The sequence below is a fragment of the Macrotis lagotis genome, chromosome 1 (assembly GCF_037893015.1).
Source record: "Macrotis lagotis isolate mMagLag1 chromosome 1, bilby.v1.9.chrom.fasta, whole genome shotgun sequence".
Taxonomy (NCBI): Eukaryota; Metazoa; Chordata; class Mammalia; order Peramelemorphia; family Peramelidae; genus Macrotis; species Macrotis lagotis.
Window position 1 is genome coordinate 307,567,972 of NC_133658.1, and position 13,323 is coordinate 307,581,294.

At 36.5% G+C, this 13,323-nt stretch overlaps 2 protein-coding genes across 13 annotated transcripts in view; one reads left to right on the forward strand and one right to left on the reverse strand.

Annotated features, from left to right (window-relative positions):
* BRD7 (bromodomain containing 7) overlaps nucleotides 1-13,323 on the forward strand; it is a 53,596-nt gene that overhangs the window by 37,904 nt on the left and 2,369 nt on the right. Inside the window, exons 12-17 of one of the 2 annotated variants that reach the window (XM_074211367.1) lie at nucleotides 498-609; nucleotides 2,810-2,866; nucleotides 3,562-3,676; nucleotides 4,186-4,329; nucleotides 4,535-4,678; nucleotides 5,205-6,677. In XM_074211367.1, coding sequence (XP_074067468.1) covers nucleotides 498-609; nucleotides 2,810-2,866; nucleotides 3,562-3,676; nucleotides 4,186-4,329; nucleotides 4,535-4,678; nucleotides 5,205-5,260 — 628 coding nt within the window. In that variant the 3' untranslated portion in view covers nucleotides 5,261-6,677. Of the gene's footprint in view, nucleotides 1-497; nucleotides 610-2,809; nucleotides 2,867-3,561; nucleotides 3,677-4,185; nucleotides 4,330-4,534; nucleotides 4,679-5,204; nucleotides 6,678-13,323 lie in introns of those variants that run through there. The other variant, XM_074211368.1, reaches the window with a different exon arrangement.
* The window catches only part of ADCY7 (adenylate cyclase 7), a 134,469-nt gene continuing 128,044 nt past the window's right edge, over nucleotides 6,899-13,323 (reverse strand). For all 11 annotated transcript variants that reach the window (XM_074211366.1, XM_074211362.1, XM_074211360.1 and 8 more), the window contains one exon: nucleotides 6,899-13,250. In XM_074211366.1, the coding sequence (XP_074067467.1) occupies nucleotides 13,104-13,250 (147 nt within the window). In that variant the 3' untranslated portion in view covers nucleotides 6,899-13,103. The remainder of the gene's footprint in view (nucleotides 13,251-13,323) is intronic.

Sequence of the window (13,323 nt, forward strand, 5' to 3'; positions counted from 1 at the left end):
GCCATGTTGATGTTCAGAATCTCAGGGTCATCTTGAATTTTTCTTGATTACAGCTCAAAATCTCTCACATGCACTCAATATAGACACTATTCTGGTTCATGCACTCATATCTTCATGCTGGATTGTTGTGATAATCTTCTTACTGAGGAGGTTATTACAGTAATACTGCTTCTACTTGCTTCCTCTCTAATCCAACCTACACACAGTTGACAAAATAATTTTCCAGCGTCAGTGGTCTAGCCAATATTACTACCTTGCTTGAAGATTTCACAGGCTTTTGCTTCGAGGATAACCTTAAAACACTCCATTGTCTGCTGGCAACTTAACTATTCTAGGATTATTTTATATTATTTCCATTCATGCTCTCTCTAGTCTAGCAAAATTAAACTTTGAGCTACTTTCCAAACCCTAATTTCATCTTCCATCCCCATGACTGGTCAAGCCTGAAATGCACTCTCCTGTCTCTTCCTATAAATCCTTTTGTAATTCTTTTCTAGTATCCATGAGTTCTTGGCTACATCACAGGATTATCCATATGTTATGGCAGATAGTTTACTGGATGTTCTAACAAAGGGAGGACATTCTCGATCCCTCAGAGAGCTTGAAACGGTAAGAACTCTAATAAATAAAGATAGTACAATTCAGCATGGTTCTCAAACATCAGTCACTCAGTGTTATGAAACTATGGTATTAACCAATATCAAAACCAAATTCCCTTCATCTTAAAAAAACAGCTCCACCCAGGGAAGGTGGAGGTCATGGGTGGAGGACAATGAGAGGAAACTAATAACTCAGCTGCTGGGATTCTAGTCGAGACTTTTAAAGAATTGAACTTCAATCTACATTAGTTTTTCTCATCCTTAGGAGTATAGGTTTGTGTAACAGAGCTTGTATCCTAACTTTGTTAAAATTAAACTGGTTTATAATTATGTAGAACCTACATTTTCTTATATCAGACATACAGTTCTGCATGTAAACAGGAACTTAATCTGTCTCCCAGCTTCAAACCAAGAGTTTAAATAGTTTCACATGGTTGCAGTTGCTAGTAGGAACAGCTAGATAGAGCGCTAGACCTGGAGTTAGGAAGACTCATCTTGCCTCAGATACTTTCTAGCTGTGTGACACTGGGCAAATCACTTCATCCTGTTTGCCTCAGTTTTCTCATCTGACAGATGACCTCCAATATCTTTGCCAAGAGGAGTCACAAAGACTTGGACACACCTGAGATGACTGGACAATAACAGCAGTTGCTAGTGAAGTAGGGAAGAGTTTTCTTCACAAAATTTGTATTGCTTTTACTAGTGGAGCTTTCACTGCTACCTCTGCACCTTCTCTTGTGCCTCAAGAGGCCTTAGAAAGATGCACTGAAAGCTAAGAACATTTTCTTTCTTTTATTTATTTATTTATTTAAGGCAGTGGGGGTAAAGTGACTTGCCCAAGGTTACACGGCTGGGCAATTATTAAGTATCTGAAGTCCAATTTGAACTCAGAGCACTTTCCAGTGCTCTATCCACTGTGCCACCTAGCTGCCCCAAGAACACTTTCAAAGATTGTAGCTATGGCATAAGTAGTGCTGATGTTCACCATCTTCCTCTGTCTATACTTTGCTGTTGCCTGCTGCTATTCTTTGGGAACTAACAATTCTTCAATTCTGCTGCTTAGAGTATAATAATGGGCAGCTGATTTTTACCCTTAGGAAGAAAACGACCCTCTACTCAGAAATTCTGTTAAACTAACTCTTTCTCTGCCCAACTTAAGTGATATTTCTACTGAATTTTTCATCATTTCAAAAGGGTACATTTCCTCTTAAATGACCTTGAATTAATAGAGATTTAATATAATTTCAAATGGATGGCTAATATAGCTATCATTTGTTTATCATTTGATTGTGTTCTATCATTGTATAACTAACAGTAATATCCTTTCCAGACCTCTTTTTTTTTTCTTCTGAACTTAACATCAAATAAAATGAGCATTTTGAAATATATACAGTAGATCAGAAAGGGAGAATTAAACATGAAATCATGTAATTTTATTACATATAGCTTGTTTTTCCTTTCAAATATATAATAAATTGAAAACATAGTCTGCAAAGCTGGTCTTACTTGTTGTCTGCGTTTCTTCCTGACCTACCTTCTTTATTGGTCTGTGTATTTTTAAAAATACTTTACAAAAAAAAAGTCCTTCTTGGGGCACCTAGGTGGTGAAGTGAATAAAGCACTGGCCCTGGAGTCAGGAGTACCTGGGTTCAAATCCAGTCTCAGACACTTAATAATTACCTAGTTGTGTGGCCTTGGGCAAGCCACTTAACCCCATTTGCCTTGCAAAAAAAAAAAAGTCCTCCTTTTGTTTTTATACAATCCCATTATTAGATTTTCTTTCCTCAGGCCACTTTTTAAAAGTCTAAAGAAGAAAAAATTCCTCTTCTGTGGTAAGCTTAAGGCCAGTTGAACTCATCACTTCTGCTAACAGAACAGGCCCTAAGATTCTCTTCCCTCCATTGTCATTGGTTTATCAGACTAAAAACTAAACAGTGGGATTTGAATGTGTGAATTTTTTTTATGCATTAGATAAGTGCATCCTTTTATCAAAATATCTAAAAGATTACAATTACATGGTAGTTTTTTAAGCATCTAGTTCATTTCAAAGCATTATTTTTAATTGTCTTATGCAGAATTTTGCAGCTTATCTCTTGCTAGATGTCTAATGCCTCTTAATTTTATGGCACATACAAGTGTTCCTTGTCTACTAGTTTTCCTTTTTTATTGATATAACAACAGAAAATTTTTATTTTTTCTTTTCCTTGCAGCCAATAACTGAAGGTGAAACCCAGAATGGTAGTCTTGACAATGCAAAAGACATGGAGGTGACTGTTACCATTTTTAAATATTTATATGGAGAATAATCATCTAAAAAGCTTTAGTTGGTAACACTGTATATTAAAATAACTATTGTTATCCTAGTAATGAGCTTATTTTCTGTGTTGACCTATTCCTGAAAAAATAGAAATTTAGTTTGTCTGTTGCTTCTAAAACTAAATGTTAATATTTTAAAAATAGATTTAATTCTCTCATGCAGTCCTGATATCTTGCCTTAGGAGCTATAAAAACTCTTATGTTAACTATCTACTCTTAAAAACTCAAATATGATCCCAATATAGACTGATAGAAAACAATATCTGTTTTAACAATAAGAGGATGAGTTAGCAAATTCTCCTGTTTTCATATTAAAAATTACAAATTAAACAAAATGGTAGCCTATTTCTGCTTTAACAGATTTCACTAAGAAACAAGGTACATTGCACAAGCTATACAAGACAGTTTATGGATTTATGGATATATTTTTGTTCAAGTTTGAGCTTAGTATTTTGAAAGGATGCTTATGAAATCATTTTTCCAGACTCAAAAATTGTGACTGCTAAGTAAAAATGTCTCAGGAGAGTTTATCCACAAACCATCTTATTTTTCTTTTCACTTACAATCCTGCGACTTAACAGACTTAAAACAATTAGAGGAGGGTTTTTGGTTTTGTTTGTTTTTTGTTTTGTTTTGTTTTTGACAGGTTATGGAAACAGACTCAGCTGGCTCCTTGGACTCTGGTACTAATAAGGACAGACTTACAGCTTTAAAGGCAGTCACAAACTTTGGAGCCCAGATTGAGATTTTTGACTCTGAAGGTGAGTGTCCTAATAAATTAAGCATAGAATCCTGATACCACATCAAGATTTAATGTCATATAAGAGCAAGCAGTGGTTTCCAGCCTTTGTGCTGCAAGCCTCTCAGAGAAATGACATTCTTGTAAGAGAGTTTACAACTCTGCGTGCATACCAAACACTGTCATTTTGAATTTTATTTAACTCTGATATTGTACAGAATAAATACAGTTATCAAATATAGGGGGATGGGGGAATCGTAAGTGTTTTAATGATAATTGTTGCCCGTATTCAAAAGTTAAGGACTATTGCATTTTTAATCCTTAGTAAGTAATGGGTAATCCTGGGCAATGAATAAAGAAGGCTGAGCTTATTTCACCAAGTTCATTTGTGTTCTTCCCATGAGAAAGGTAACATATAAACCTGCACACTTAATGACAAGGTCATATTAAAGCCCTGCACAGTGTCAAAAACTGGGTGAATATTCTCTACAGGCCTCATTTTTCTCATCTTGTTTCTTCCTTGTAACACAGAGGCCGAAGTGTTCCAGAGGAAACTTGATGAAACCACAAAATTACTCAGAGAACTTCAAGAGGCTCAGAATGAACGTCTAAGTACCAGACCTCCTCCTAATATGATTTGTCTTTTGGGACCATCTTACAGAGAGATGCATTTGGGTACGTTGGTCATCTTAGTAAAAATGTGGCAGTATGGATGTTGAGGGGGTGGTTGTTGATGAACTTGCCAAGTAATGATATGAACAAATTAATGCATAGTACCAAAGGTAGATACAATTTGTGTTCTTTTGGATTTGAATGAAATTATCTTAAGAAACAACAAGGTTTAGTATCACAAACTAATTTCAATATTTTTTTCCCCTAGCTGAACAGGTGACCAATAATCTAAAAGAACTTGCTCAGCAAGTAACCCCAGGTGACATAGTAAGCATGTATGGAATCCGGAAAGCAATGGGAATTTCTATTCCTTCTCCTGTCATAGAAAACAGCTTCATAGATCTAACAGAAGGTGAGTTCCTGGTTTTTTCCAGGTTTGAGAAATCTACTCCCTTGATTTGAGCAAGTTTATATGAATTCTCAAGATTTTTATTCATTTTTATTACATGTCCAATGACTAGTGTGTATGCTCCACAGAGCACTAATAGGAAAATAAAATCTTTATCAGTCCTCTTCCATTTGCCTCAAATAAAGTTCTGAATATTTAAAAGGATTATATGTAGACTTAAAGTGTTAGATAGAAACTAGTTTTAACTTTCTTATTTTTGTAAAGAAATGATTAAGCAATCCTTCCAGTAAAGATAACAGAAATCAGTGGTATTCATGCACCTTTTTAAAGCCTAACAATTGACTCTACATTTCCATCTTAATGAAGAATTGCACTAACACATCAGCTAAGTCATTGAGAATGGCTTTTGACAGTTATTATGGCCTGTATATATACATACATGCAAACAAACAGATAATACATACATATACATTCTAATTAAAGGAAAATTCTGAATAAAAATAGAAGTCCATCTATTTTTTTCTTTCAGATCTTGAAGAACCAAAAAAAATCAGCACCACTGAATGTGGATCTGATGGAATTTGAAGTTATACCAGTGGTTGATTATATATAGTGTATATATTTTTTTCATTCTTAACTTGGACATTTTTCAGGGCACGTTAAATATTTGTAAATTGTGTTTTTAATGTTACTTTGGAACATCAATTTTAGTGTTCCAGAGATACAACATGTATTAAAGTAATAAATCTGAACCTTAAATTACCAGCTATGTTATTAATAATTTCAATAACATCTTAGTATCTTATTTTAAAATCTATTTTGTTTGAACACCTCAACCAAGATTGTGATATCTTCAGTACCAAAAAAACCTCAACAAAGTCCATGGTATTAAAAATGAAACAATTCAGTATCAGAAAAACCACATTTATTTAACAGATAACCATGATAAGATTCGTAAATTTAAAGAGCCAAGCTACTTTAAAAATACAAAATTAATTAAAACAATTGGATTATTCATATTTGCCATGGTTCCTATTTTCTCCTAGGGAAAGCAGAGCAAATTAGCTCCTAACTTAAAAGTATAAAGTGGTAAGAAAAAAAAAGACTTAATCACAATTGCTAAAAAAAAAACTGTTACTTCGGGTTCTTGCTGAGAACACTGAGGCAGCTGGTGATACAGAAGACAAAAAATAGGACCTCAAGTCAGGAAGACCCAGGTTAGATTTAACCTCAGTCACTTACTAGCTATGTGACCCTAGGCAAGTCACTTAACCTGTCTGTCTCAGTTTCCTCCTCTGTAAAACGGGAATCATAATAGCATTTACCTTCCAGGATTGTTGTGAGGATCAAATAATATAATTTTTAGCAATTAACACAGTGCCTGACCTAGAATAAGCAGTATATAAATGTTAGCTATTGTTATTTTAATTATCCCAGAGGGAGATGGTTTGACGTTGTCCCTGATAGCTGAGTTGGGTATATGGTTTTGAACAGTGCTTAGGGTCTCTTCCTTAACTGAAAAAAAAATTTTAAATCAAGATTTTTCCCACTATCATACTAGGCAGAACTTTTGGGGGGTGGAAGGAAGAGGGAGGCCATCCGTAAAGAATTTCTTCTTCTAATGCAGATCAGCAGCTCTGAAACATCAATCTTAGAGGGTGGGCTAGAGGCAATAAGAGGTTAAAGTGACTTGCCTTGAGTAACAGCAGCAAAATTTGAACCAGGTCTATTCTATCACTATTCCACACTTCCTCTCAAGAGTATATTTATCCCCTTAAATAAATCTTAAGTAACATGTTTCAGTAACATACTAGGAATGCAATATTCCTAGCAATGTAGTCATGTCATAGATGATGTTGAGCCACCAACTTTGATTAGGTTTCCATTGCACAATTCTTGCTTTTGCTGATTTTCTTGGTGAATGGATGAACTCCCCTCACCCCTTGCCGCAAAAAGGGTTCATTTGGGAATTTTATAGCAATAGGGTATCACACACACACACAGACACACACACTCTCTCTCTCTCTCTCTCTCTCTCTTTCTCTCTTTCTCTCTCTCTTTCTCTCTCTCTCTCTCTCTCCCTCCCTCCCCTCCCTCCCCCCCTCCCCCCCCCTCCCTCCCTCCCTCCCCCCCTCCCTCCCCCCCCCTCCCTCCCTCCCCCTCTCCCCCCCCTCCCTCCCTCCCTCCCTCCCCCTCTCCCCCCCCTCCCTCCCTCTTCCCCTCCCCTTCTCTATTTCAGACATTTCCCTGCCCTGGAACAATATCGAGGGTCAATAAAGGAGATAACAGTAGGAAATACATCCTTGAACAAGTCATAAAGTATACATTTCTACTTAAAGTTTCTTAAAGGTCATATCTGCCATGCTAAAGACTTAATTGCAATGAACTAAACGAGACACTAATCTATTTTTATCTGAAATACAAAGGTCAGCTACAATAGAATTGAGCTATTTTGGTAAAGCAGAGGCCATAGGCATGTGGTTGGTGGTTCATTACATCACTTACTACATTTGAGAATATGGTGGAATTCCTCAGAAGTTTTGATTAAACATAATGAATTTAGAACAAAAACTAAGAAAAAATTCTGAAACTGCAACTATCCTTTAAAAAGTAAATAAATTATAGTAATAAATCCAAGCATTTAAAGGGTACTTTGAAATAAGTATATAAAGATAATTTTACATAATTTTAATTATCTTTTTCACTGTTGGCTGCTGGTTGTCCATTCTCTATCATTTTTTTTTTTGCAAGGCAGTGGGGTTAAGTGGCTTGCCCAAAGCCACACAGCTAGGTAATTATTAAGTGTCTGAGCTCAAATCTGAACTCAGGTACTCCTGACTCCAGGGTTGGTGCTCTATCCACTGCACCATCTAGCTACCCCTGGTTGTCCATTCTCAGAAGAGAACCAAAATGGCGTCACTATGATAAGAGTCAAATTACAGTGTGGCCAATCAGACCAATATGAGCATGGATTGTTCTACCTCAGGTCAGGCACAAATAGACCATGTGAACATTTGGGGTGGATTCTCTAAATTTGTGCATCTTTGATCAGCTGACTTTAGAAAAATCTCACATTTGTTGTAACAATACTGACTTAAATTCTATCAAAAACAATTAGGTTGTAGGAAAAAGAAATTTACCTTTCAAAGTAGAAGTGTACTAAATGAAGCCTTTTGTGGAGGATTTATAGAAAGAAAGACTTGTGAATCAGACCCTCTAAGAGGTCAGAAAATATTACATTAGCATTTAGGGAAAGGACACTCATAATAATAATAATAATAAATTCATACTTAAATCAGAGTAAATAATCTAAGAGGGGAAAGTTTAAAAGAATTTACAATTAAATATAAAGAATCAGAGACCTGAAGTCAAATCCTGGCCAATTGTAGCTGCTTACATAATGGATGAGTCTACTAACTCTATTTGCCTCGATTTTCTTAAACTGAAAAATGGAGATAATAGCACCAACTTTGCCAGGAGGCACTGTATAAATGCTAGCTAATATTATCTGCATACTTATAATAACATTTATATAGCTATTTAAGGATTGCAAAGCAACATTTGCCATCTCATTTGACCCTCACAAGCAAGCAGCATTCTATTCATTGTATTACCCGCCTAGCCTTGTGACCTTGGGCAAGTCACTCAACTTCTCTATTTGCCCATTGCTAAAATGAGAAGTTCGAGCTAGATAATCCTTTTATGAACCCTACCAATTCAATCCCATGAAAGTGCCTTAATAACCCGTTTGAGACATTTTATTTAATAACATGCTAAGGAAGTTTTAGGAAGCTGCAGTATTTTTTTGGTTTGACAAGAATTTTTTATAAAAAAAAAAAATTTGTTCATTTTCTAAAATAATGCAAGTTTTTCCTTAAAAAAAAAAAACTTCTGCACATTACTGGTTTAATTAGAAACCAGACACTTTTTGTTAAAGGCAATTATAAGGAGCTATAAGTTTTTGACTCGTTAGACAAAGTGATGTATGCATAATTTTTTACCAGTTTTTAAAATTTCATTCCATGAAACAACCAGAAAAAATAATTCAAGGGAATTACTGAAGAGTCTCTGTTTAGAGCAAGAGCTTTTTCTTAAATACTACTGTGTAAACAAAATTTCATAACTGTTTTTATACTTTTCAATAAAATAGAAAAGATGTCAAACACTTTCAAATTGTAAATGTAGCTTATGAAATATTGCTGCTTTTTTAGAAATATCCTTATTAAAGTTGTTATAATGAAATAATACTGCTTTGAAACAAATGTTAAAGATTCATCATCAATGTGAGTTCCGGTTATTCCACATGTACCTCTAAAAATATACTTGTGGCATTATTCTGAACATAGAAAAATTTATACTTAAGATCTTCCATTTCACTTGGGAAAGTAAAGAACTTTAAACTGTTCCCTACTAGTCAGTTTGACAAGATTTGACAGTCTGCCACCTTAGTAGATATTCTTAGGTCATAGAAGAGTAGTTTTGTTAAAATTTATGTAAAACACTGAAATTTTCAATAAATTTCCATTTCTTCTGGCAGATTCGATCTAGGAAAAACTTACTAACCATTCTCATCTGAGTAGAGTTATGTAAATAAAAGTAAAAAAAAAAAAACATGTTTTGTGGCCAAATATCCACACTGACACAAACCTGTTGTCCTTCCTGGACAAATTTTGCTTTGTGACGTATATCAAGCACCTCTGCTAAAGCTCTGCTGATGCTTGCTTCATTGAGGGATGGAAGAGATCCTGGTCATTTGAGGTCATGGCAACTCTGAACACAAACTCATCCCAGTCCTTTATTTGTGCCAATAAATGCTATGCACATGCTCTCTGGCAAGTCATGATGAAGAGGCTTATTACAAGACTAGGCCCCAAGGTGATCAGGCTGTTTGAGCCACAGTAATACATTAGCACCCCCTGCTAAGACATGAAGGGGTTGTAATCTGGGAGTATGAAGGGAGTGCCCACACCACTAGTAGCACCACTCGGTATCATCTGCTGAAGGGAAATGTTGCTTTTTTTTTCATGCAGTTATATCAGGTGCTACATATGATTTCAGATATCAGCAACTCATGGCAGAAAATGGGTTAGTATTGCAATATTGGAAGGGACTTCAGAGGCCATATTATCCTAGCCCAGGGCTGACCAACCTTACTTTTAAAAGTTTTTTGAAACAATAGACAATATATTTTGATTTGCTGTTGAGCTCTGTGGTAGCTCAGCTTCATTTACTAAGCATATACTTAACAGGGCTGCATAAAATTGCACTGTGAGAAGCCACATTTTAGACAACCCTGTTCTAGCCTATTGCCAGATAGCAGACTTAGCAAGTTTTTTTCCATAAAGACCTCCAGGACTGGAGGGCTGCACCTCATCCCAGAGTGGCCATTCCATGTATACCTCTAATTGATTAGAAATGTTTCCTTCACTCAAACCTAAATTGACGTCTTTGCAACTTCTACCTGTTGTGCCTTGTTTGACCCCCAAAAACAAGCCTAATTCTTTTTTCCTTCATATTTAAAAAGTTACTTTATCTTCCCCTGATACTCAAGACTTTTCTAGGTTAAATAAGTCCAGTTCTTTCAATAAAGCTTCATATATTTTGTATTTGAGGACTTCAACCTCCTGATTACCTTCCTCCAGCTTATCATCTTCCTTAAAATGTAGAATGCAGAACTAGGGGCCGCTAGATGGCGCAATGGATAGAGCACTGGCCTTGGAGTCCAGAAGATGGGAGTTCGAATCCAGTCTCAGATATTTGATACTCACTAGTTTGCATGACCTTGGACAAGTCACTTAAACCTTGCCTCACATCCAGGGCCATCTCCTGTTGTCTTGATTCATATTGGACCACTGGATCCAGATGGCCCTGGAGGAGAAAGTGAGACTGGTGACTTAGCATAGCTCCACCTTACTCAAATCAATTCATGTGTTTGTCATGGTATCACTTCTCTGATGTCATGGTCTTCTTTAAGAATGAAGGACAGGGGTTGGCTAGGTGGCACAGTGAATAGAGCATGGGCCCTGGAGTCAGGAGTGCCTAAGTTCAAATCCAGCCTCTCTGACACTTAATAATTATCTAGCTGTGTGGCCTTGGGCAAGCCACTTAACCCCATTGCCTTGCAAAAACCTAAAAACAAAACAAAAAAAAAGAATGAAGGACAAACATCATCAGAATGCAGACCAGTTCCTCAATTTCTCCAATGATGAATACCACCAAGTGGCCATAGGTAATAAGAATTCACACTATTCAACATTAGAATTCTGTGGTTCTAGGACAATGGGAATATGCAATGCAAATTTCAAATAGTGCAAGCATTTCTAGAGCTTTATTATTTGTACTAATTAGAACCTAATATGTATCCCAGATTTGATCTGACTAGGAGAGTGTATTAGAACAAGACTACTCTTGAGACATATATCCCAGGAAAAGAACTGGTCCTCTCTGCATCACCAAAAGCCTTTTCTGTTCACTTAAGTATTTGTGAACACATTTTTGATATTGGTGAACCCTAGCCCCTAAATGGAAAACTGAATTTGGATGAGACAGATTGAGTAGTAATTTGCCTCAAAATTGTCCACATTATATCTTATGAAATTCAGCATTTTTAAATCTCTAGACCTAGATTAGAAATCTTTCTCTAAAATTATGTTACTATTTAGTTCTGCTTGTAAACAAATGAAATAGTTTGTCATCCCCCTACCCCCAAACGATTGAAAGAGGATCTGCATTCAGATCCTAGCTGTGGCACTAAAGAGGATTGGACCTTGGCCACAATACCTCACTTCTGTGAGGCTGTTTGCAAGGATTTGACTCAATTTCCAAAGTGCCTTCAACTCTAAATCTACACTCCTATGAAAGCACACTGTTCTTAAACAGTCAAGAAACTTTAAAATTCTTTCATAAACTTGATTTGTTTCCAAAGGGAGTTGAAGAGTTATTGATTTAAGAATAAGAATAATCTTTGCATTTCTGCGAAGGAGAATGATGATTGGGACATCACACCTGCAGAAAGACAGGATTTCCTGCCTTCTGGGATCTTCCTTTCTATTTGCTGGATGATTCCTTTAGTTCTTAAAGCTTTTGCTGGTTTCCAGGTGCAAATCAAAGAGGTAAAGAAGATACTCCTACAGGTAGTTTCATGCTGGGACAGCTTTCTCTAAAGCTACATACATTTTCTTCCTCTGGTCTGAACAGTGATAGCATAGCAAAAAGCAGATGGTTTCTCACCTGCTTATAATGTAAGATTAATGATGTCCTGAGACAGGAAACTCAGTGGCAATACAAAGACTTTTTTTTTTGCAAGGCAAATGGGTTAAGTGGCTTGCCCAAGGCCATACAGCTAGGTAATTATTAAGTGTCTGAGACCAAATTTGAACCCAGGTACTCCTGACTCCAGAGTCAGTGCTTTATCCACTGCGCCACCTAGCTGCCCCCAAAGACTTTTTTGAGAGAACCAAAATGAAAATGCTTGCAGATGACCCTATCCAAGGTCTAATATAAAAAACTAAGAACACATTCATGGCATTAACTTCTTGGACTTGTAAGTCATTTTGAAAAAAGCAGATGATGGACTTAAGAGTTAATTTTTCATGCACTAAGAAAATCTTTTAAAACGCTGCATTAATAATGTATCCATTTAGAACAAACCCATGAGAACATGGAGAAACAGAAAAACAGTAATTATCTACAGCAATGTTTCCTTTGAAACATACTCCATTGTTTGAAATCTAGAAATGAAAAAAATGCCTTTAGAGTTTTGTTTTGGGGTATTTTTCCCCCATTGAATAAAAGTTTTATCTGGGATGTGCAGAACTAAGAGGGATTTCAAACCACCATTGAGGCCTGGCCCTGTTGTTAACTTACTAAGAAAGTCAACCAGTGTTCATTTCCATAGTTCTTCCCCAGAAGTGATTTCCCCTGTAGGTAATCAACCAGAGCAAAGTCAGGAGTCCATCCTAAGTTCAACAGAAAATTCATTTTAAAGCAACATTAGATATAAGAACTGACTAAATGTCAAATAGTTTCAATCAAAAAAAGCATCTTTTTGTTGCCATGAAGTCACTAGATGGCATTCTGTGGCATAACAGCTTCCAGCTACGGTTATAATCCAAACTCCTGCCTTTGGTCCCAGGAACAGCTCTACAAGAACTGCCAGAAGTTTGGTGTACCTCCCATGCTCTCCAAACCTCGATGCCTCACTCTTTCTTAGAAGTTGTTTCTCAAAGACTCGGTTCTGTTGCTGGTTTAGGCCAAAAGCAGTGTCTCTTATCCAAGAGATGGGAAATTCTTTAAAGCAACTCCAAGGCAAGGAGATGGGAGTTTTTTTTGCCTGTCCAGAAAGTTTCAAGGGCTAAGCCCACCAATCCTCGCCTTTACTTGCTGAAGAAGGGCAAAGTAATTAAACCTCACAATCCAGTGAAATTCCTCAGTTTAGCCCCATCCCCTGGAACTTAGTGGTATCAGGACAGACAAAGTAAGTTCTCAGCTCTCCTTTGCCTTTGACATTAATGAGTCCCCGGCATTCACAAGAATAGCCCAGTTTTTGAAGGATGGTACTGGTCTCCTCAGTAACCTGCAAAGGAAAACATGACAAAAATCTATGCCTTTGTGAAAGAGGAAATTAACCTCAGAGTAGGGATTACATG